At 40.4% G+C, this 25,240-nt stretch overlaps 1 protein-coding gene across 6 annotated transcripts; it reads right to left on the minus strand.

Moving 5' to 3' along the window:
- Positions 1-2,535: 2,535 nt before the first annotated feature.
- On the minus strand, positions 2,536-24,027 carry LOC103974210 (transcription initiation factor TFIID subunit 13). 6 transcript variants are annotated; one of them, XM_009388976.3, is made up of 6 exons: positions 23,772-24,027; positions 22,567-22,706; positions 21,533-21,570; positions 6,195-6,254; positions 3,660-3,734; positions 2,536-2,900 (listed from the first exon to the last, which is right to left on the minus strand). In XM_009388976.3, exons 2-6 carry the CDS (start codon positions 22,670-22,672, stop codon positions 2,790-2,792), a joined length of 390 nt encoding a protein of 129 aa, XP_009387251.1. In that variant the 5' UTR covers positions 22,673-22,706; positions 23,772-24,027; the 3' UTR covers positions 2,536-2,789. The 6 variants fall into 6 exon arrangements, with proteins under 6 accessions (XP_009387251.1, XP_009387247.1, XP_009387250.1 ...); XM_009388972.3 differs by having other exon boundaries at positions 22,567-22,726; positions 23,772-24,024; XM_009388975.3 differs by lacking the exon at positions 23,772-24,027 and adding an exon at positions 23,561-23,680 and having other exon boundaries at positions 22,567-22,726.
- Positions 24,028-25,240: the final 1,213 nt, after the last annotated feature.

The following is a 25,240-nucleotide window of genomic DNA, read 5'->3' on the forward strand; positions in this document are numbered from 1 at the left end:
TGATGTTTCAATAACCACTTCAATCATGATCTAGTAGTTATAAGGTGATTTCAATAACTACCTAATGATCTAGTAGTTATAGGGTAGTTGTCACTAAGTCCTATAAATAGGACCGCAATTCATGAAGCAAGTAGAGAGAAAAACAGAGCAGAGAAAGATAGAGAGTTTGTGTGCATTTCGTATCTTGTAAGTGTTCTTATCAATTCTCTTATTTTTAATACTACATCAGTTTTCTTGAGTCAAAAAGATTCTGTTTACTCGTATCATAGTATTTTATTTTTTCCTTGCTCCTCCATCCCCAACATACCTCCCCCGACTCTCCTCCCCCTCATTATTTCCATACTTCTACTCATCCCTTATCTCCCGCACCTCCTCCTCATAATTTATCTAAAAAGGTCTCTTTACACTCGAAATTAAATTAATTTATATTTAATCATAAAAGTTATTCAAAAATTATTAATTTTATATAAAATGATCCTAAATTCATTCTAAAATATAAAAAAATAATAGTGAAATTCTTGTTAAAATCGTGTTCTAATAGATTTTGAAAGTTTGTTATACCTGAAAATAAATAACATATACTTGTTCACAAAACCTATTAAAAATAAATAAAATTTGACAATTGATTATCTTAAAATACCGAAAAATAAAAGGCATGACTAATGATGTTAGAATAATGTCATATTAGATTGGTAAAATTTTGAGATGGTTTGGTTTGGTTAAAGTTGGTTCTGTTATAGTAAAAAATAAAGTAAAATGCATTAATTCATAGAACTTATATAAAAATTTAAAATTAAAATAATAATTATCATAAAATTTTATAAAAATAGAAAAGTTATTACTAATGATGTTAGAATCATGTTTAAGTAGAGTAGTGAAACTTTAAAAGGGTTTGATTGATATTAACCCTGTTACGCTCAAAAATAAATTAAACTATATTCATTCACAGAACTTATCAAAAAATTTAAGTTTTAATATTTATTTATCCTAAAGTCCTCTAAAAATAGAAAAGATATTACTAATAATGTTTACAATGGTGTCCTAATATATTGGTCAAATTTTGAGATAGTCTAGATCAACTTGACCATATCACACTCCTAAATGAACTACGAAACATATCCAAAAAATGTTAAATTTTAATGATTAATTATACTAAAATTATCTGAAAATAAAAAATATATTTTTAATGATGTTAGAATGATATCCTAATATATTAGTAAAAATTTAAGATAATTTGGTTGAAGTTGAGCACTTCACTTGAAAATGAATTAAAATATACCCATTCATAAAAATTATATAAAAAATATAAATTTTGATAATTAATTATCCTAAAATCATATTAAATTAAAAATATCAATAATGATGCTAAAATAATATCCTAGCAGGTTGATGAAAGTTTGAGATAGTTTATGTGAAGTTGACTCTCTTATACGAAAAAGTAAACTAAAACGAACTCATCTATATAAACTAACAAAAAAATACAAATTTTAATGATTAATTATTCTTGAATTCTCTTAAAAATAGAAAAAGTATTATCAAGGTTATAATGATGCTACAATAGAGTGGGAGATGGTTTGGTTAAAGTTAACATTGTTACATCGAAAAATAAACAAAATATACTCATTCACAAAATTAAGATTTTTTAAAATTTGAGCAATCGAGTGTATTTTAGCTTAAAATCTAGTATATTTTGATCAAATTTATCTAAAATATTTTAAATTTATACATACATCCGCACCCATGTATGATTTTGATATTCATTCATATATATATTTTTATTTTTGAAAGACTTAGGAGGAGGAAAAGTCTAGGAGACGATGGAGGAAAGAACTGATTTACGCATTCTCACCAGGTTCCGATGTCATTCAAACCAAAGACTACGAGAATTTTTAGTCCAAAGTGAAAAATATGAGTGCTAAATAAAAAATGAATAAGAGACCTCATGCAGTAAAAAATGGATAGCAATACCTTTTTATTGGATAAATTATATTTTTTTTTTTACTTGCAAAAGCAATCGATCCTGGCCTAAATTTTGCAAAATTAGTTCGTTTTTCTTCGTGTTTCATTAGGTTATAAGTTATCATTAATGGTTCACATAGTATATTAATGGTTTAAGCTTAAAAATGTAAGTAAACATCAATTAGGTCGACCAAAAATATTCTCAAATAATGAAAATGATGAAAAACTCGGGTATCACTTTTACAATGTCATGGTTTAATTTTGAAATGTATTAACTCTTGCCGAGGGCAAACTGAAGTAGAGGAGATTATAATATCTCTAAATTTAATCTTTATTAAAAAAATTAAAAATAAATTAATTTATAAAAATTATTATCACTAATTCCTGCATATGCTTAAGCATCTTAAACATTGTAGAACATAGTTAAAAAGCAACAAAATAAGCGATTCAAGTGAAACTGGCAGATGTAAATTCTTTGTTATAAGTTGACCTTTTCATTTGGGTGGATTTCTAGAAGTCGACTCGGTCGCCTACAGATCTTTCTGGGAAGACCACGACAGAGACAGAATCCCGCACTGCCACTGTAAACGTATTCCCCACATTTAATTATTATTAGATAATATTTTATCAAGTAGAGCAAATAAAATCACATATAAACGAGGGAAACAAAAGGGAAGAGAATACTTAATTCTTGAGTTTGCAAAGAGATTGAAAAGGCTAACGGATCATTCTGGTCGTGTTCCAGCACAAGCTAGACACCACATACCACATTACAAAGATCCAGGAGCTCCATCCAAAAAGACGACTCGGTTGCCAAGAAGACCGGTTGTTCAATCAGCGGTAGCTAGAGTCTCTTCATTTACATCGAAAGCTTTTCTTGCTAGCTTAAGCTCTTCATGCATAGACAGTAACTCGGTGCACCGATGGAGCTTCGGTGGATCCTATTCATGCACAAATGACCAAGACTTTAAATGTCAACCACTCTACCATATATACATGGCCTAATATTCAACAGATGCTAAAGTGACATGTAGAATTTGACAGGTGGAAAGGTAAACCTAGATGACTGCAAAATGAAAAATGGCTCAAAGACAACTATAGAAAATCAATTATAATTAATAACTCATCGAATTTTCCGTGTAAATTTCTACATTGACTGGGCAATTCAATTGACAAAGTTCGCTCTAAGAATAACTTTTTAGTACCTGTGTTCAGTTCTTTAGTCGGCCAATGAGTTGGGACTACTAAACCACATTCATTTCTTCCTTGGGGACTTGGTGAGGCTTTCACATGACAAAATTATGCTAATATAAAATCAAAGCTACATGCAGCAATGTAGAAAGCATAATGACACATATCATCCTATACTGCTATCCAGTATCACTGTAATGAAGTGAGAACTGCAAGCAGAATAACTGCCCGCAGAATAATGAGAATAGAATAATATATTAAAAAAGTGAAGTATACAACTAGTTCATATGTCAAAACAACTTGTATATAGTTAGTTAAATAAAAAAATATTAAGTTCTTGAATGCACATTTGATCAGATTATCAGCAATGGGTAAATCTTGAATGCATATCTTAAATTAATAATGATCACTTCATAAAAATCATAGTTTAAAGTCACCCAAGAAAAATAAAAAACCAAATAGGAAAAGAGAAGTATAGGGATATCATCTATAAAATGGTACAAATGTACCTTGCGGACTAGATATAAAAAGTCCTCAGTCAAAAGCCTCCCTCTCTTTGATGCAATGTTTTGCGCTTTATGAACCTGCTTGTTCGGTTACAAAGTAGAAAATGTTAACAACAAATATTTAGTTAAGCTGCTATAACCAAATTAGTCAGTTTAGCATGCAACAGAAAAGGTCCAGATATTCATGTCAAAGACTACTGATATATAGAATGAGCACAGAGGTCAAAGATTGAGAGGATCTAAATGTTCTTCTCAAAACATTATTGTCTATTCTAGCAAGTTTTTTAAAACATCCAGACAAGTTCATTCTCATACTTATGAAGATATAGTTTAAAGGTTTAAATTTGATCCTAACAAAATCCATTCTATGTGCGGTTTTCCTCTAGAATGTTCATGGTAGTAAATTTTTAACCTCATAGCACTTTTTGGGTGTAATAAAGAACATCTTAAATCACATGTATGATGCAAGTTTGAAGTTAAAGCTTGTGCATTTTATTTTGGCTACATCAAGAAGAAGATTCTCTAGTAATTAGTTAGAACACATGTGAGTAGCCTTATCAAACTGAGTCATTTAGTTTTCTATTAGTCAAGATAATTTTTTATACTACACTTTTGATATAATACTTATTTTATTTTGGCCAAATCAAGAATAAGGTGCTCTAGAAATTAGTTAGGTCTAATTGGAATTGTCTAATATATGCATTGTATCAGTAATATTCACTGGGTTACTTGAGCCAATTATCTATATTTCAAGCTAATTTTTTATACTACAAATATACTTTGGTGTTAGATATATAGCAGAATTATGAATATGGGATTTTATTCAATAGACAGAAGGTTGCAAAAGTCTTGAATCATCACAATTCAAGTAACAAAAGTTCCTAGGGTAGTTTAAGGTAGAATGTCGAGGTACTAGAAATTCCGCACTAAAAATCTTAGACATTTGTCCCAATAGTTTCCCACACATACAATCGTAATCTGTCCAAAGGTGACTAGGTGCATCTCTTTGAACAGAGAGCCAACTATGCTGACAAACAAAGATCATGAACATGAATTTAGTCTTCTAAAACAAAGCTTTATCCCTATGATTGTCCTCTTTGCTCTTGTTCCTCTGCCCCATCTGGTTCTCCTCTTAACACCTCTATTTCCCTTTATTAGAATCAGAAAGATGAACTCTATTAACTCAAACTGGTTCCTCAAGTGATTAGGTATTATAACTTGTTCCTTCAGTCCCCACCAATTTGCCCGATAGAGACACCAGCCACCCTCATTTTCTTTTATATTTAGTCCATAAGGTACCATTTCTTGAACAAGGACTCATCCAGTGACAGACATACAAAAATAAATTACAGATAACCTGTAATTTCTGATCTGTTTTATCCTTTTTTCCTCATGACCCCTCTGGCACTAGAATACACATCATGCCTGGTCTTCCTTTGCTATTCATTCAAAAATTTAACATTGTTTTACAGGTATGTCTTTTGTAACAACATCAGTTAAGGAATCCTTTTGCCATTTGGTTGAAGTATGCAGAAAGAAAATTGTTAGCTTCTATAGATGATTACAGGATTTTGACTTTTTATATTAGGAAAGTATAGTCTAGTCATATTTCCCGTTGTACTACACTCTGAAAAACTGATTGCCTGAGAAACTGAAAAAGGAATAAAACGAAACTTTTACATTTTCAAAAAGTTTTTATGGCTGCCCAGCATCTAAATCTTTCTAATCAATTCCCACCTAATTTTCTTCCCTTCTACTTATTCTCTGGTTTTATTTTCTTTTGGAATTTGAACCTACACCAATATATTCTCCTTCATGTAACTGAATCAATTCCAGACCTCATTGCACCATCACAACCCTTTTTAAAACCTCTAAATTAATAAGGTAGGAGAAGAGAAGTAATAAGAGAAATGGGATTATGCTCGACTCTCTTATTATTCTTGGCACAATTTAATCCATGTGTCAAATCATTGACTAAGTTACAGCCAACAGCAGTCACTTGTAAGCCTTCTAAGTTGAACAAACTTGAGCTCAATTACTAATCTAAACTGGAAGTAGTCAAAGAGGATTTTTCTATGGCAGAATAATAACCATTCCAAATTTTTCTATGACTGTTAGAGATTAAGCATGCACCGATTAGTTACTCTGGTTCTTCTAGGTGTATGTCCTTCAACATTCCCAAACCGTATCCAATTATGATATTTAACATTTTGCAAATATGCACCAAAGCAATCAATAATGCATGATAAGAAAACTCAAACTCAAACTGTATCCAATTATGATTTCTCATTTTGCAAATAATGCATGATAAGAAAACTCAAACTCGACCTTTTAAACTCCAAACACCTTTCTTCATTTGGTCTGAATTTAACCTTTAGCAATCTCAAGGAAAGAGTGATCTCTTGCAAGATATCACAAGAAATAATAGCTCCAACACAATTACACCTCAAAATAATTGCAATTGGAGTATATTAAACATCAATATTTATAGTACAACCTAATCATTGGAAACAATAAAAGAAGATGAACCATGTTTACCATGTCAGTGATGTACTCTACAACAATGTCCTCCACTAAAGAAACAGTTTCTGGAAGAGGCTGAAAAATCAACAAGAAGTTAATCAATATGATCAAACAATGACGCTTGAATTTAAAAGAAAACTAAGAAAATATTCTAGCAACAATTGTACCACAATAGCAAAGCAGAAACTGTTGTAGAGTACCACAATAGCAAAGCAGATTAATTGCATCCTTATCATGCATCGTATCGCAAGTGCCATAGATGTTCTCAGGTCTCAACGTAAGACCATAACAATTGCATAGAATAATAACCTTAACAACTAAGCCTTGAGTAGCAGCTACTAGGCAGTTTATAAGAATCATTGTTAAAAAAATTAGCTCTGATATGGTTCTCTCATGTAGTTAAGACCCAAGGGTCTCTCCTACTATCTTGCTAGTCCTAGTCAAGCCTATTTGGTTTGTCTCTCCGTCTCTCCCTTTTATGAGCATCTTTGAACCACTTCCTCAATTTTCTTATTCCTAGCCAGTGCAATCTCTAGCTTAGCATATTAATGTGTCGCAACTGTCAAAAATTAGGAGAAACAAAAATCTTGTATTAGGTGATAGGTTTATATGTTGGGAAATCTGGGACGACATCACATGCGTAGCGGAAGAATAGAAAACAAAATCCTAGAATTCCTACAGAAAAATAAGTTTTCATCGTCGTGCAAAGATTGGTGCACAAAAACCTACAAAATCGAAAAACTGTACGTATAAGAAAGATGTGTTACTTAGGGAGATCGTATATCCTTGGAAACCTATAAATCTATGAGAGAGAATGAAAGAGGTCAACTGTCCTCTCTAGCGATGATCCACACGACAAGGGCCACGAAGGCGCTCCTCAAATCGTTACACAAAACTCTTCCACGAGCGCACCACGTAAGCAAGAAGGGGCTGCCCCTTCTTACTATCCACACGCCCCAAATAGGAGCCGTAGTACGAGTAGAGAAAAAGAGGAGAATAGGAGGTGACAACCGAAAAGAACCTAGCCCATGACCATTTAGTTCCCTCCTATTTATAGAGGCCCCCTATCAATTTACCATAATGGATCCTATCATATTGAGTATTGGATCCTCATCCAACTACCCATGCTTCATAGATTAGTGGATCTTTACCCAATAATTTCTCATTGACTCTTATTGGATCTCATCCATAGGATCCAATAATTCAGGAGCTTATTGAATATCCAATAAGATAGGAGCTCCAACGGATATCTCATATTCGAATCTCTACTCGTCGCAACACATACCATATGTGTATGACCCTCTGGGTCCAATATCAAACTGGTCGTGAGTCATATCTGTCAGAACTCCTTTAGACTCAATAAATTATCATCTCCATAATAATTCACTCGACTTATCGACTACGGAGTACTAAGTCACTACGTCATGATCCCAATACAAAAGGATTCAATCCATTGAACTTGTCAATACTCAGTTACCGTGTATTTATAGTCTCTAATTTATCTAATATCCCAAAGATCGTATATTGGGCATGGTGTTGTTAGGCCCATACGGTTTCTACTCAAGTCTCGCTCTAATCGGATTCTCCCGGAGAACTCTTTCTCTTTCAATCCGAATGACCCTAGCTAGGGATTTGTCTGAGGAAAAACACGAGATATTTCTCTCATGACACCGAGAACGGATGATCCTCTATTGACACTCAATAGCCCTTGTAAGGTTGGCTACCACTACCGATGATCGAATATGCTAGATCTGAAACTTCCAGACCTATAAGTCCGATATCAAAAGGTGAAGTACTCATTCAGGACATCCTTGGTATCTCAAGTCTAAGGACCAAATACACCACTGGGATTACAGAATCATTATTTGACAATAAGGTATCATCAACCATCCAGCATTCCGTGAGCAGATTAATCAGTGAACTCATTCTCCAATGAGCACCTACACTGTATCCCTAGTGTCCCCACATGAGCAGCTATAAGACCAACTGTCTCCATTACATGGACGACTATATAGTACACCAGTCTGTCCAGTTATCTCGATTTCCCTCTCGAGTAACCTATGACTGAAATTATTTAGGATGTATTTAAAGACGAATTAGTCTCATTATCATGATCTCATCACAATTTGAATCGTTATATAATAATAAGGCATCATCAATCATTCAGCATTCTATGAGCGGATCAATCAGTGAACTCATTTTCCAATGAGCACCTGCACTGTATTCCTAGTGTCCCCACACGACCAGCTACCTCCATTATATGAATGAGTATATAGTACACTAGTCTGTTTGGTTATCTCGATGTCCCTCTCGATTAACCTATGTTTGGGATTATTTAGGGTTTGTGTTTAAAGACGAACCGATCTCATTATCGTGATCTCATCACGATCCGATTTTCATTGCACAGATCCATGGACATCACAATATATATTCATATAATAAACAATATAAAATGATAAAATGTCAAATAATATAATAAGCAAAAAAAAAGGGCGTGTCATGTCACACATGCTATCACTCACGTGATTGGCTTGCAAGGCACCTAAGACAAGCATTATCACCCATACAAATTGGTACTGTCTATTTACCATCTTGTCACAAACGGTCATCGCGCACCCGCAACAACTCCGTTCAACGAACCGTTCGTCGCTCTCATCTACATGTACAGCTACTTGGCAGCCTGTTTTGCTTTGGTTTTGAGTCATTTTGCTTGTAAAAATGTAAGTTCGAACAAGTTGCAACGCTACAAAGCGACCGCTCATCGAACCGAGCAAAACAGCCTCAAAACAGCCCAAAACAACTCCGTTTTCGTGTGCCGCGGGCTGTTTTCTGCACCCCGCCTCCGCTCACCAAAACGTCAGCCATCTCAGCCCCTTTGAACCCCCCAGGTGGCACAGGGCTGGATGGGGCTTCGGTATAGTGTCGGGCGTTAAACAACCTTTCGCAAGTTCGCACGTTACCTTGACGGGAACTTATTGTCGCGCCCGGCACCCGATGAGCAACTGTTTGTGGACTTGCAACTGTTCGTTCAACCCTCTAAAGTCCTTGTTTTCCCCCTCTCCCTCTTTTCTCTTGTGTACGCAAGGTGCTCGCTGGATTGCTTGTAAAGCTTCCCCTTTTCACGAGACATCGGGACTTGTCCGTCACTCGTTCTTTCGAACTAATCAACTTTCTCTTTTACAGGTCCTTCGGGACCTGCGAGAGGTTGCAAGTGGGCTGATCTTTGCGGAGCAATATCGCAAGGGCGAAGCGCGACTTAGGCAACGCAAGCTAAGTTCACGTCTTTGCCGCAAGGGTACCTCGCGACTTAAGGCAACGCAAGCTAAGTTCGCGTCTTGGCCGCAAGGGTGCCTCACGCCTTAGGCAATTCCAGCTAAGGCCGTGACATTGTGGTATCAGAGCAAGCTAGCACTTCGAGTGAGCAGTGAAGGAACTTCGCAACTTCGCCATGGCAAAGCATCGTGGCGAATCAAGCAAGATGGGGCAAGCCGGACCCTTTCCCCAAGCAACCGCAGGTGGGTTGCATGTGCACACTCGCTCTCAGGCTGTTGGAGCCGCTCAAGAGGAGCACGGCAGCGAACATGATGAGCGAGAAGTTGGCTACTCTCCGCGAGCGGAGGAGGCGTAATCTGGAGCGCCAACTAGGAAAAAGAGTCACAAGGAGAGACTCACAACAGCGGAAACCCGCCTGGATGTTCTTGAAGCGAGCGTGGAGGAACTCTACCATGGCCAGCAAAGGCTTGTTGGGGTAGAGAGCTCGCAAGAGGAAGCGGAGTCTAGGATCGACAAGGTTGAGGCCCTAGTCGATCGACTATCAGATGACACCAAAGACTCCGTGCAACACCTGCAGGAAGTTGTGGCGGAACTCACTTCAAAGGTGGCCATGCTCACAAGAGCACTAAATGCGGGAGGAAGCAACACCCGCGTTGCACCACCACAAAATTTGAGGGCACCCGAGCCTCATGGATATGGAAGGGCCAAAGATGCCAAAGAGCTCGAGAACTTTCTGTTCGACATGGAACAATATTTTCGAGCTACGAGGCCCGATTCTGAAGATACCAAAATTTCTATAGCAACAATGTATCTAAACGGAGATGCGAAACTTTGGTGGCAAACCCGTTGGGAGGAGATCCAACAAGGTCGGTGTCGGGTTGACACATGGGAGGACTTGAAGCGGGAGTTGAGAACTCAGTTCCTACCAGAGAACACAGAGTTCGTCGCAAGAAGGAAGTTGAGACAACTCCGCCAGAGTACCACCATTCGAGAGTATCTGGAACAATTTTCTGCACTAATGCTGGACATACAGGACATGTCCGAGAAAGACAAGTTGTTCAGCTTCCTCGATGGTTTGAAGCCACGGGCTCAATAGGAACTAAATCGAAGGAATGTCACCGATGTGATCGAGCCAATTGCTGCTGCAGAAAGGTTCACCGACTTTGTTTCCTCCGAAGACCTAGGGAGAAGGAAACAATCTTTAGGCAATCGCCCTCCAAAACATTCTCGAGGGAAGGAGCTTGGGGGCGAACAAAAGAAGAAGAGTTCCCACAAAGGGCCAAACCCAAAAGGCAAGGCCTCAAAACCTGGAGGATGCTTCTTGTATGGAGGACCGCACATGGTGAGAGAATTGTTAGAACCCTTGCAGATTCTAAACTTGGGGTTGATCTCTTTAGGGGATCGGCCTCCTTGGAACTCTATAGGGGTTCCTCCCTCCAAGTTGCTGCTCAAAGGCTGCAGAAAAGATTCATCTATTGCTTATGAAAAGAGAAGGAATACATGGCTATTTATAGGGCTTCTAAACCCTAACTCCTAATAGGACTCCTACTTAAGACTCTTACTTCTAACCAACTCCTAGTAGGACTCATAGTCAAGACTCTTATTCCCTTACAACTCATAATTCTTCTCTAAGAAAACACCTCCTACTTGAATGCCCCTCTCAATTAGTACTCTCCTAGCTAGAGTCCTAACAGAATGTCCCTCTCAATTAGGACTCTCCTAGCTAGAGTCCTAACAGTTTTACATGAATGTCCCTCTCAATTAGGACTCTCCAAGCTAGAGTCCTAACAGACCCGCCCTCTTCAAATCAGCCTTGTCCTCGAGGCTAATGATTCGTGAATTCTGGGAATTTGATCTTCAAGTCGTCATAGTTCTCCCAAGTGGCATCTTCTATTGGTAGATTCGCCCACTTTATTAGCACTTCATTAGTGGGTCGTCGTCGTCGAGTCACGATCCGTCGATCAATAATGGCACTTGGCTGGGTCTGGAGTTCTCTTTGGGTAGTCATATTTGGTGGGTGGCTTTGGGCTGTCTCCAAGCACCTATTTAAAACTTCCGTCTGGCTGTTGGTTTGTGAGTGATATGTCATACTCCTTTTCAATTTAGTACCCTACATATGGAATAACATTGTCCAAAATCTGCTCTTGAAGATACAAGTAAAATTTGTCACAAGCACAATGCGTCCCTTATAGCATAATTCTTTTGAGTCCCGATTGTAATGAGCCATGGGGCTTGGTGCTTCCTCCAATATTTTTTTTTAAATCTTACTAGTATCTGAATCTTCCTGCCATTCCATCTTAATATCCTCAAGGAAGTTGCTGGTCAGAAGTGAAACGACCGAAACTTCAACTTGCTCGGGTAGCTGCGAAAGCGCATCTCCAAGAACATTCTCTTTCCCCTTTTTGTAAGTTATTTCAAAATCAATTCCAAGAAGTTTTGTTACCCATTTTTGTTGCTCAGGGGATGGTATCTTTCGCTCCAAAAAGTACTTGAGGCTTTTATGGTCGGTTTTATTTTGAAATCGTCGACCAATCAAGTAGGGTCTCCGCCTCGTTGCTACGCGCACAATGGCGAGCATCTCCTTATCATATGTTGACTTATTTTGATGGGAGCGAGATAATGCCTTGCTAGTGTATACGAGTGATCGACCATCTTGCATGAGAATGGCTCCAATTCTGACTCTAGATGCATCGGCCTCAATAATGAAGGGTCGGTTAAAATATGGTAGTGTTAGCACCGGCGTCGTCGTCATGGCTGCCTTAAGTTTGTCGAAGGCAACGGAGGCTCTATCCGACCATTGGAAGACATCTTTTTTCAGTAAGGAAGTAAGTGGTGCACTAATGTCGCCATAGTTTTTCACGAACTTGCAGTAGTAGCCTGTTAAACCCAGAAAGCCATGTAGCAATTTTACGTTCCTCGGGGTAGGCCAGTTTTGCATTGCTTCAATTTTGAAGGGGTCTTCTGCCACACCTTCCTCTGATATGATATGCCCAAGATATTCCACCTTCTTTTGAAGAAAGCAAAAATTCATAGTGGTTGTTGTGTGTTCAAAATGTGGCTTTCGGTATGTCTTCTTCACATACTTGTATTTTATGATACCCGGATCGAAGGTCCAGCTTTATGAAGATTTGTGCTCCCTTTCATCAAGCAATTCATCTACTACTAGAATAGGGTATTTATCCTTGATGGTTATGCCATTGAGAGCTCGGTAGTCAACACATAATCGCCATGTTCTGTCCTTCTTTCGTATGGGGAGCACCGGTGAAGAGTAGGGGCTGCAACATGGCCGAATAACTCCTGTTTCGAGCATCTCTTTTACAATCCATTCTATTTCATCCTTCTGGATATGTGGATACTGATATGGCTGAGCATTTGCTGGAGGTTTGCCTGGAAGAATCATTATATAATAATCATGCCGGCGGGTAAGAGGTAGGTTGCGCGGTTCGTCAAATATATCTAAAAATTCAGCAAGCAAAGGAAGTAGATTTGGATCTTCAAATTCTGTTGACTCTCCCTTAGTTTGATGCTCAAGTTGTACCAAAAAGCGACTGCATGTTTTATGCAAAACCTTCTTCATTTGTTGTGTGCAAATCATCGTTACGTCGCCCCCACGTTTCCCGTGCAGTATCACCTGTTTCTCCTTACTGTAAAATTTCATAATTAGTTTCATAAAATTCCAAGAAAAATCACCTAATGTTGTCAACCATTTAATTCTGAGCATAGCCTCATGATCATCAAGAGGAAGAAGGAAGAAATCTGCAATTATCTCTTGGTCCTGCAACAATAGTTTCTCCTGCGGGCGCCTACGATCACACTTCAAAATCTGTCTCTCGGTGACCTTAACATCAAACCTGCAGCGATTCTCGATAGGTAATGCCATTCGGATAGCAACCTTACTGTTTAGGATATTATTAGTGCTGCCCGTGTCGATGAAAACAGTGATCGGTTGTTGTTTGAGAAGGCCTCCAACTTTCATCGTTTGCGGGTTTGAGTAGTTGGCTAGTGCATGTACCGTAACTTCGGTCGGTTGTGGCTCTTCTTCTGCATCTTCTTCTGCATCTTCTTCTTTATGTTCAATGCTCTCTTCTGGATATTTAATGACCTTTTCTTCTACTGGTTCAATGATAAAAAGTCTCCCTTTACTACAGCGATGCTCATGGCTCCACAGCTCGTCGCAATGCCAACATAACCCCTTCGCAGATCGCTCCTGAAACTCTTCTCTTGTCAACCATTTTGGTGCAGGGACTCGGTCAATAGTAGGGGGGGCTAAGGGCTTCAATATTGCTGGTTGAGGAGTGACCCTAGTCCTTCGAGCTTTATGGTTCAATTTCTCCTCTTGATGTCGTGCGAAAGAGATGGCTGCCATAAGCGTATACGGTTGTCGCGCTTTAACTTCTCTTCGGATCTCCGGCTTCAAGCCCTCAATGAAAGTCCTCAATAGCTGTTTTTGAGACCAATCATGAGTTTGATTAGATAACCTTTCAAACCTGGTTTGGTACTCCTGAATGGTGGAAGTTTGTCGGATCTTTGCTAGTTGTCCATCAATATTCTCCTAATCGATTGGTCTGAAGCGGATCAGCAGTCCTTCTTTGAATTGTTGCCATGAAAGGACTCCGTAAGTATGTTCAAACCAGTCAAACCACTGTATAGCATCCCCTTCAAGATGTATAGCTGCAATTTTCACCATAGATGTATTCGCGGTTTTATGGTACTGAAAATATCGCTCCGCGCGCGAGATCCAACCAATCGGGTCTCCTTCTTCCCATCTAGGGAAGTCTACTCTCATGCATGGATAGTTGGGTTCAGTCATAGAGCCTCCCCTCCCTTTGAACTCATCTCTTCGAGCCTGGTGCGATTGGGCAAAGCTCTCTCCGTGATATGATTTTTTCGGGCTTAGTGGTCGGCCCAATCTGAGTTCGGTAAAGAGTGTCTGAATCTTATCCTCCATTCGTGCCTCCAAGGCTTCGAATTTAGCATTGATTGCCTCCTTGGATGCCATAGTATATGGCCCCAAATCAATGATGTTAAGATCTCTCTTTTGCTGTTGGATTAAAGGCATGTATAGGTTGAGAGAAGTGATGGTCGAAAGTGTTGGTGGATTAGTGGATATAGGCTGCGGTTTAGGCTTGTTTTGTGATTGTTTTGGGTGCAGTTTGAGGGTGTGGTTTGGTAGAGTTTTAGGGCTGTGGATGAAAGTTTTGGATCTGTGGTAGATGGTAGCAAAGGTTTGACAGAAATTCGTGGAAGTTGCAGCAAGTATGTGCTGTCTTGTAAGAGTAGAATTGTCGTCGAAGAAACAACGGTTTCTCGACGTAATTTCCACCAAAAACTTGAGAGAATTGAGGAGGGAATTGATAGCAAAATCACAGTTTATATGACAGCAAGGATATCTAATTTAATCAAGAAAATCTCGGCAGTATAACAGCAAGGAAATTGGTGCAAGTTGCAATTGCAGAATTGTCGTCGAAAAATTTCAGTGGGTTACGATGAAAATTTGCAGCAACATAAAATCGTTTTTAGAGATGAATTTCTTAATAGATCAATCTTAGATGGAATCCAAGATGATCTATGAAGTGTATAAGAAATTTCATTCAAAAAAGATTGCAAATAGATGGGTTAAGGCAACGATATGCAGCTGAAATTTTCTACAGCATAGATTTTCAAGTGCAACAGATTGGACATAAAAGATCAGTAGTTTATATTGAGAATTTTTCGATGAAACCAAAGGGAAATCTACTGTTAGGAAGTGTCAAAGATGTCATAAAAATTTTGAAAAAATTTGGATAGAAAAAGCATAGTAGCAAGATCAAACAGATGGTGCTATACGGCTTGAATTCTGCAATTCAAGTGCAGCAGATTGGACATAAAAGATCAGTAGTTTATATTGAGAATTTTTTGATGAAACCAAAGGGAAGTCCACTGTTAGGAAGTGTCAAAGATGTCATAAAATTTTGTAGAAATTTGGATAGAAAAAGCACAGTAGCAAGATCAAACAGATGGTGCTATGCGGTTGGAATTCTGCAATGTATCTTTCGTCGTAGAGATGAAAACTTTGTGACGAAAAGTTTATGCAGTAATATAGGAACGATTTTTTTTTTTTTTTTGGATTTTCGAATAAGGATAACTAAATTGCAGCAGCAGTAAGGTAGGAAACCAGAACCTCTTGCAATTCACGGGGAGATCAAAGGATGATCCGCGATTGTGGAGATGATGGCGGAATTCGATGACGATCTTTTAAGCAATTGTGGGAATTGCTTTGGATGGTTGTAGAGGGTTGATGGATGGATGTGGAAGGGCCTCGAGACGCCAAGAACGCTGCTCTGATACCAGGTGTTAGAACCCTTGCAGATTCTAAACTTGGGGTTGATCTCTTTAGGGGATCGACCTCCTTGAAACTCTATAGGGGTTCCTCCCTCCAAGTTGCTGCTCAAAGACTGCAGAAAAGATTCATCTATTGCTTATGAAAAGAGAAGGAATACATGGCTATTTATAGGGCTTCTAAACCCTAACTCCTAATAGGACTCCTACTTAAGACTCTTACTTCTAACCAACTCCTAGTAGGACTCATAGTCAAAACTCTTATTCCCTTACAACTCCTAATTCTTCTCTAAGAAAACACCTCCTACTTGAATGCCCCTCTCAATTAGGACTCTCCTAGCTAGAGTCCTAACAGAATGTCCCTCTCAATTAGGACTCTCCTAGCTAGAGTCCTAACAGTTTTACATGAATGTCCCTCTCAATTAGGACTCTCCAAGCTAGAGTCCTAACAAGAATGCCCACGAAAACAGGCACTCAATGCTTTGACGGCTTCCATCCACACCCCCCCCCCCCCAATCGGACAAGGGCAAAGCTGTTGCTCTTAGTTCGAGCAGTTCTGAATCCAGCAGCGACGACGAGGAGTCGCAAGGACCCCGGATGGGAGCAATGCGTTTGTTGAACACCATGCGGGGTCAAGTGGGGGGGAATATGAAGACAAAGCTACAAAAAGCAGGAAATAGTGAGCTGATGTATGTGGACATCAAGCTAAATGGCCAAACGACTCGTCCAATGGTGGACACGGGCGCTACCCACAACTTCATAGCCGATCGAGAAGCAAAGCAACTTGGATTGATCTTGGAGAAGAGCCCAAGCCGAATGAAGGCGGTGAACTCGGAGGCCAAGCGAATCTCCAGGTTGGCGAAGGGAGTTCCCATCAAAATCGGGACATGGAGCAGGAACACCAACATGATGGCAGTGCCACTGGACGACTTCCAAGTGATTCTTGGAATGGAGTTCATGCACGCGGTGAAGTTGGTGCCAATGCCGTTCTTGAACTCCCTGTGTATAATGGGAGGTGACGACCCCTGCGTGGTTCCTATCTCTCGGAGAGGAACCAAGGAGCCCTAACACATATAGGCATTACAACTGAAGAAAGAGGTGCGAAAAGGTGAATTAACATTCGTGGCTGCTATGAAGCTAGAGCCACTCGACGAGAAAGCCATTCAAGAACCTGCTGTGGTGGCGAACGTCCAGAAAGAGTTCAATGACGTTATGCCACCCGAGTTGCCAAAGACTCTTCCACCACGCAAAGGCGTGGATCACAGCATCGAGCTGGAGCCAGGAGTGAAACCTCCAGCGAGACCACCCTACCGTATGTCCCCGCCAGAGTTGGCATAACTCAGAAAGCAGTTAGCTGAACTGCTAAGCGGTGGTCTCATTCGCAGCTCTAAAGCACCTTTCGGAGCTCCAGTTCTTTTCCAGAAGAAACAAGATGGGAGCCTCCGACTATACGTCGATTACCGAGCCCTTAACAAAGTGACAGTGAAGAACAAGTATCCCATCCCCCTCATCGCGGACTTGTTCGACCAGTTGGGCAAAGCCAAGTATTTCTCGAAACTCGACCTTCGGTCGGGGTATTGGCAGGTGCGCATTGCTGAAGGCAACGAAGCGAAGACTACGTGTGTGACCAGGTATGGAGCATTTGAGTTCTTGGTGATGCCTTTCGGCTTAACCAACGCTCCGGCCACGTTCTGCACTCTCATGAACCAACTATTCAAGGAGTATTTGGACAAGTTCGTAGTCGTCTACTTAGACGATATCGTCGTATACAGCCAAACGCTCGAGGAGCATGTTCGGCACCTTCGGACAATTTTCAAGGTTCTCAAGGAGAACACTTTGTTCGTAAAAAGGGAGAAATGCTACTTCACCTAAACGAAGATCTTATTCTTGGGGCATCGAATCGGTGATGGTTCCATTCGCATGGACAAATCAAAAGTACAAACGGTTACGGAACGACGAACTCCAAAGAAGGTGCCAGAGTTGAGATCCTTCCTTGGTTTCGTCAACTACTATCGATGCTTCATAGTGGGGTACTCGAAGCGTGCAACTCCACTGACGGAATTACTGAAGGAGCAGCCTTGGAAGTGGTCGGACAAATGTGAAATAGCATTCCAAGATCTGAAGGCTGCTATTATGGAAGAACCAGTGCTCAAATTGCCAGACTATGGGGAGCCTTTTGAAGTCCATACAGATGCTTCGGACTTCGCTATTAGGGGAGTACTCATGCAGGAAGGTCATCCGGTGGCCTACGAGAGCCGCAAGCTCAACGAGACCGAGCGGCGGTATCCAGTGCACGAGAAGGAGATGACAGCGGTGATCCACTATCTACGAGTTTGGCGACACTGCCTTCTCGGATCGCGATTTGTGCTGAGGACAGATAAAATCGCTCTGATCTATTTCCAAACACAAAAGAAACTTTCTCCAAAACAAGCACGGTGGCAGGACTTCTTGGCTAAATTTGATATGGCAATGGAGTATAAGCTTGGGAAGGCAAATGTCGTGGCCGATGCATTGAGTCGGAAAGTGGAGCACGTGAATGTCGTACAATTGGAGGGCGGAGGCCAAGCAAGTCAATTGCACTCCAACTTCCTTTCCAGGATCAGGGATGGACTGTATGGTGATCCCCAAGCAGTTCTCCTGATGCAGCTCATTAAAGAAGTCAAGGCACGATAATTTTGGGTCCAGGAGGGACTCGTGTACACAAAAGGGAATCGGGTTTATGTTCCACGAGTGGACAATTTGAGGCGTGAACTCTTAAAAGAATGTCACGATTCCCTTTGGGCTGAACACCCAAGTATTCATCGAACGTTGGCTCTCGTGGAGAGGGCCTTCTACTGGCCAAAGATGGGGACTAATGTGGAGGAATATGTTCGAACATGCCTCACTTGCCAACAAGACAAGGCGGAGCAGCGGAAGCCGGTGGGACTTTTGGAGTCGTTGCCCATACCAGAAAGGCCGTGGGAGAGCATTTCCTTAGACTTTATATCGAGCTTGCCACTAGTAGGGAGACTCGGATCGATACTAGTGGTAGTCGATCGATTTTCAAAGTATGCAACTTTCATTGCTGCTCCCCTACACTGTTCAGCAGAGGAGGCAGCCAAGCTGATGATGAAGGATGTAGTAAAGTATTGGGGAGTCCCGCACAATATCATCAGTGATCGGGATGCTCGGTTCCTGGGACGATTCTGGACCGAGTTATTCAAAATGTTGGGATCCAAGTTATACTTCTCCACAAGTCTCCACCCCCAGATGGATGGCCAAACTGAGAGGATAAACTCACTCCTGGAGCAATATCTCCGACACTACATGAGTGCCAACCAACGAGATTGGGTGAAGCTGTTGGACATTGCCTAATTTTCCTACAACTTGCAGCGGAGCTCTACATCCAACAAGAGCCCCTTCGAGATCATTACCGGACAACAACCGTCAACTCCTCACACCATGGCAATTGGGTATACTGGGAGTAATCCGTCAGCCTACCACTTCGCAAAGGAGTGGCACCGAAATGCAGATATTGCGTGAGCTTACTTGGAGAAGGCGGCAAAAAGGATGAAGAAGTGGGCAGACTTGGGAAGGCGACCGCAAGAGTTCAAGGTTGGCGATTTGGTGTTGGTAAAGCTCCAACCAGCATCACTCCAATTCTTTAGAAACAAAGTCCACAAAGGATTGGTGCGCAAGTATAAAGGGCCCTTCCCAATTATCAACAGGGTAAGCAACATCTCTTACAAGTTGCAGTTGCCGGCGTGGTTCAAAATTCACAACGTTCTTCACGCCAGCAACCTAAAAGCCTACCACTCGGATCCGCAAGATGCTTCCCAAAGTGTTCCAACTCGGCTACCTCCCATCACAGCCTCCTACGAGAAGCGAGTTGAAACCATTCTGGCGGACCGCAAGATAAAGCTACCCAATGGAGTTGAGCAAACAGAGTACTTGGTGAAGTGGCAAAAGCTTCCCCGAACTGAAGCCAATTGGGAGCCTGAAAACGCCCTACGACATGAAGCAATCATCAACAACTACAAACAAGCATCGACGAGGGCGTCGACAGTTTAAGTGGGGGAGAATGTCACGAACGGTCGTCGCGCACCTGCAACAACTTCGTTCAACGAACCGTTCGTCGCTCTCATCTACATGTACAGCTACTTGGCAGCCTGTTTTGCCTTCGTTTTGAGTCATTTTGCTTGTAAAAATGTAAGTTCGAACAAGTTGCAGCGCTACAAAGCGACCGCTCACCGAACCGAGCAAAACAGCCCCAAAACAGCCCAAAACAGCTCTGTTTTCGTGTGCTGCCGGTTGTTTTCTGCAGCCCGCCTCCGCTCACCAAAACGTCAGCCATCTCAGCCCCTTTGAACCCCCCGGGTGGCACAGGGCTGGATGGGGCTTCGGTATAATGTCGGGCGTTGAACAACCTTTCGCAAGTTCGCACGTTACCTTGACGGGAACTTGTTGTCGCGCCCGGCACCCGGTGAGCAGTTGTTTGTGGACTTGTAGCTATTTGTTCAACCCTCTAAAGTCCTTATTTTCCCCCTCTCCCTCTTTTCTCTTGTGCATGCAAGGTGCTCGCTGAATTGCTTGTAAAGCTTCCCCTTTTCGCGAGACGTCGGAACTTGTCCGTCGCTCGTTCTTTCGAACTAATCAACTTTCTCTTTTACAGGTCATTCGGGACCTACGAGAGGTTGCAAGTGGGTTGATCTTTGCGGAGCAATATCGCAAGGGCGAAGTGTGACTTAGGCAACGCAAGCTAAGTTCGCGTCTTTGCCGCAAGGGTGCCTCACGACTTAGGCAATGCAAGCTAAGTTCGCGTCTTGGCCGCAAGGGTGCCTCACGCCTTAGGCAATTCCAGCTAAGGCCGTGACAATCTGGTGAGCCCAACACATTGAGTTTATAGTGCGGTACAACCAATACCGAACCAGCTCAAACATAATTATCTATCTGTGTCAAAAACAAATGTAAGGCTAGTAACTATTGGCATGTGCAAGCAATACTTTAATCCATAACATTATATTTAATGTTTAGGTGTGAAACATTCATTCGTTTAAATATTCTAGAATCAATGAAATGCTAATAATTTTAAGATGTAATGATATAGTTAAGCATGTTTATTACTCAAATTGCTCTAATTTTGATAACATGCAATCACCCCAATGTGCAATTGAACCCCATAGAATGCAAATAAATAAATCTTGTATGTTTTAATTCAGTTTAGTTGAATCTCCTTTAGATAAAAGGGTATTAAGATTACCATGAGTCATAAAATTTCAAGATCATCTCGTGACTTAGGGAAATGGAATTCAATGACTCATCTCCACACCCCCCCTATCCCTCTCCTCTCTCCAATGATCATGAAGGTGGTGGCATCTTGCAAGAGCAATAAAGGGTTAGCTTCTTTTTCTTTTTTCTCATTTCTCCTCTCACTCCCCTTCTATGATCACTGCAGGTGGCAAGAATAAGTGTTAAACCATGCCCGTTTGTGTTGACACAAGATGTATCAATGTGTCTTGTTGGACCTGTATAAGTCTAGGTAACATTGCTGCAAATGTAAAGCGATAGCTTCAATTTAATAGTAACAATGTCAATTCCAAGCACTGATTTCCAAAAGCAAAGAAAGATTTTCACAATAAAAGTAAACATGTTTCTCTGGGTGCTCTTCTCAGTGTGCAAAAGTCAATTTTTATGTTTCAATGAAGTATAAATTGGAAGATGAATTGACATTGGCAGACAAGTAAAAAGCAAAATAAAGTCATATTAAGAATAGAAATTCTTACATTGGGATCGTCTCCAAACCCATACATCATATGTTGCACTGCATAATAAAATCATTAGCCCAAAAATTAGCAGTTCTTGATGGAAACATGTTTGCATAAGTTCTTTGCAACAAGAAATTTATATCAAAGCATTGCCAGCGAAGAAGAATTGTTCCATGACAAATAAGTAAGCACAACATGTGTACATTCAAATTTCTGAATATAAGAGAACTCTTACTATCTTCATGCCAACATATAATTTCTATTGACTTTTAATTTTTATATAAAATAGCTTGATCTTTAAGCCCATGCATGTAGATACCTTTCAAATTCTTCAAACTTGTGTAGAGTGAGAATACTTGCATGTGGATACCCTTAGCAAACCTTCTGTTGGAGTAAAGGTAATTTTTCTTTGACAACAAAATAGAGAGAAAACTTCTCTTTAGCAAAGTCATATAATCCTCTCTAATGTTGTCCTTACCATCTTGTATAATTTTTTTTGGTAAATAAGTAGGTATTATATTATGAGCAAAAGCTTAAGTACGAAACTCTCAGGATTAAGAGAGAAAGAAGCATGAATATCAAATTTCTCCACTACATGATAATGTAGAGCAACAAAAGGCCATTATACAAATAAGCAACAACAGCCAAAATCAGAGCTCCCAAAATAGCAAAGTGGCAATAATCAGGAAAGAGCCCCCATCACTCCTCCAACCAGTGCTACTTCCTCCCAGCACAGGCCAGTCCAGCTTGATTATAAAGATAGCCACTCAACTAAAAGTCTCAAAAACAATATAAATTTGCAGCTATGAAAAACAAAAGCTCCCAATAGGTCTATCTCTGTCCAATTAAGATTGGTACCATATTGATGATCTATATTCTTATTCTGATCAATACTAAATTGAACTTTTTGATCAAGAAGACCCACATCAAGATAACAGCCACTAGAAACAACAGAGTGAGGAAGAAGAATAAATCGGCTTCCACTACCAAATTTGATTACACAAAAACTAAAAAATATAACAGAAGACAAAGAAAAGGATTGATGTTCTTACAATCTTTTTGGAATACACCACGCTTGCGCTTCAGAGAAGCTTCTGACACCTGCGACGAGCCCACTCTTGGCTTTGCTGGAGGACCAGCAGAAGCAGAATTATGCATTGCCTTGGCCAAAAGAAGTCCCACAACAAATTACCTGGAAAAAAGTTAATGCATCTGCAGAGGGGTATGTTTGTACATAAGATTCAAGAAATGATGAAACCTCATATTAAGTTACACATAATTATATCAAATGCCAAGAATTCTGAGAGAAAACTCCAGCATATATTGGAGAAGAGCTATGTGCCACAACAAATTACCAAGCATTAATCAGTGCATCCAAAGAAAGTAGGGAAGAATCAAGCAATGATGAAACAATAGGATACGGTAACTCAATGATATCAAAATCACTACATTCCTAAGAACAAACCGAAGCACTTAAAATGCCGACCACAGAAAGTGGAACCAAATGGTATCAATTCCCTGCAATTAAGCAGAAAACCTACCAAAGATCAAAGAAGCCCAACAAATACCACAACAAATAACCAAGCATCAATCAATGCGTACAAAGAAGGAATGGTTGTAGAGAAGAATAAAGAAAAGATGGAGCCACACAAACCCAAACGATGTCAAATTCCGGCCATCCTAAGAGAAAAACCTACCACGGATCAGCGAATACCAGAAACTACCACAGCCTATTACCAACAAACTATCAGTGCTCAAAGAAGGGTCTGCTTGCAGGGGAAGAATCGAGAAACTATGAAACCAAAGGAAAAGTGGAATCAAACGATATGAAATCCCTACAATGCAATGAGGAAACCCTAGCATAGATCAGAGACGCCCAGATAATGCCATAGCAAATTACCAAGAATCAATCGATGAAGGTATGCTTACAGGGAAGATCAAGAAACCACGAAACCACATGGACCCAGGCGATATCGAATCCCTAGAACCCTAAGAGGAAAACATAACCCGAGTCGGGAAATCCCAGAAACCACGACAGCCAATTACCAACAAAGTATCAGTGCGTCCAAGGAAGGGTATGCTTGTATGGGAATAATCGAGAAACAATAAAACCACAGGAAAGCTGTAATTAAACGATGCCAAACCCCTACATTACCGGAGGAAAACTGACAGTGGAACTTTCGGACGGGGAGAAAAGAACTGTTAACAGGGGAAAAAAGAACTGTACCCGAGCGAAGCGAGGGGGAGAAAAAGTTACCGATACTGGAACTTTCGGACGACAGCAACGGCGGCGGAGGAAACTGTGAACGGCGGCAGCGGCGGAAGCCGCAGACGACGTCGTGGGCTGAGGAAGCTTCAGAGGTGTCCGTCGGTGGCGGAGGAAGCTGCGGTCATCTCCTTCGACGGTGGAAGGAGTTGCACACGGAAGCAACGGCGGCGCAAGGAAGCTGCGGACGAAGGCTGGGCCGTCTGGGGGTGACTTTTGCGGGTAATAACGTGGCTAGTTGGTTCGATTGGGTAACTTTTGCGGGTAATAACGTGGCTAGTTGGTTCGATTGAACCAACTAGCCAGTGTTAAATCGGGTAATAAAAGTCTGATTCGATTGGACGGGGTCGCTCGCAGGTTGTACCAACCCATTGGCATGGCTAGTACTGCTGTAGGGATCGTTAGCATTGACCGAAACCTTTACGCCTTTGTTACCAGCACTCACCGTCTTTTTCCTGATCACCCATCTCATAGTATACATCACTGCAGTTGAAATGAGAACACTTTTCCCTCAGAATCTGCTTCATTAGATGACCCCTTGTCATCATCCAACTGATTGTCACTATTAGACTTTTAAATGAAACGCTTGTCACCTTTCTCTGGATCTCACAATTCATTACACCCACAACTGTTGTTAGAAAGATGACCTCGTAATTTTGTATGGCAGGTTGAACCCCGTTCATCAAGATCAGATTCATGTGACACATAATGAGCATACGATACAACCGTTTGCCTGTTCACAGTCACCTTAGAATAAGTTGCTTTATCACTACCTAAAAACTGAACCCTTTCATCGTTATTAGATAATAGATTCTGATCTCAAATTAGAACGTACAAATTTCAGCTTTAAAGAATCATCCTTTCTACCCGTGACTTGTACTCCAAGATTAGCAAGAGAACGTGATTTTATAGTTGGTCGGATCTTTGATGATATATGTCTAACGAAGACATACTCAGCAAATTTTCATTAGCATCCTCGTTGGTATGTCAAACTCTTCATCAATCCTAATGGAAAAGAGGGGTTGATGCTGAACCGGTTCAGCCAATGAAGTGTTGCAAAATTTCAACTAAGGACAACCATAATTTTGGTTTTGTAACTTAATTCCACTATATGCAATCTTGATAAGATGAATACCATATGCATTGTCTAATTTATACATATCTAATTGGTAAATTTTGTTAAATGAATATTCTTTATCTAATTAATCTTCCTGAATCATGTTGTACATGAGAAACATCTTTCTTTACCCAATATGTTTCCTAAAAATTTACTTTTTTTTGCCTTCGGAAGAAAATCCTATCATCATCTTAGAAAAAGATCCTGACTATCCTCAGAACAATCATCAGCTTTTCAATAACTATCCTACTATCATATGAAGACTAATCATTCAACGTGAATAAAAGTTTGACCTACAAAATTGACCAACAAAAGACTATCTTTAGAAATAAAAAATTTCTAA

The sequence above is a fragment of the Musa acuminata genome, chromosome BXJ3-5 (assembly GCF_036884655.1).
Source record: "Musa acuminata AAA Group cultivar baxijiao chromosome BXJ3-5, Cavendish_Baxijiao_AAA, whole genome shotgun sequence".
Classification (NCBI taxonomy): Eukaryota; Viridiplantae; Streptophyta; class Magnoliopsida; order Zingiberales; family Musaceae; genus Musa; species Musa acuminata.

Coding starts and splice junctions, on each gene's coding strand:
- LOC103974210 (XM_009388976.3), bottom strand. CDS start 22,672: ATGCATAATTCTGCTTCTGCTGGTCCTCCAGCAAAGCCAAGAGTGGGC. Junction 3,735..6,194: donor TAGAGTACATCACTGACATG/GTAAACATGGTT, acceptor CCGAACAAGCAG/GTTCATAAAGCGCAAAACAT. Junction 2,901..3,659: donor TTTTATATCTAGTCCGCAAG/GTACATTTGTAC, acceptor GTGCATGAATAG/GATCCACCGAAGCTCCATCG.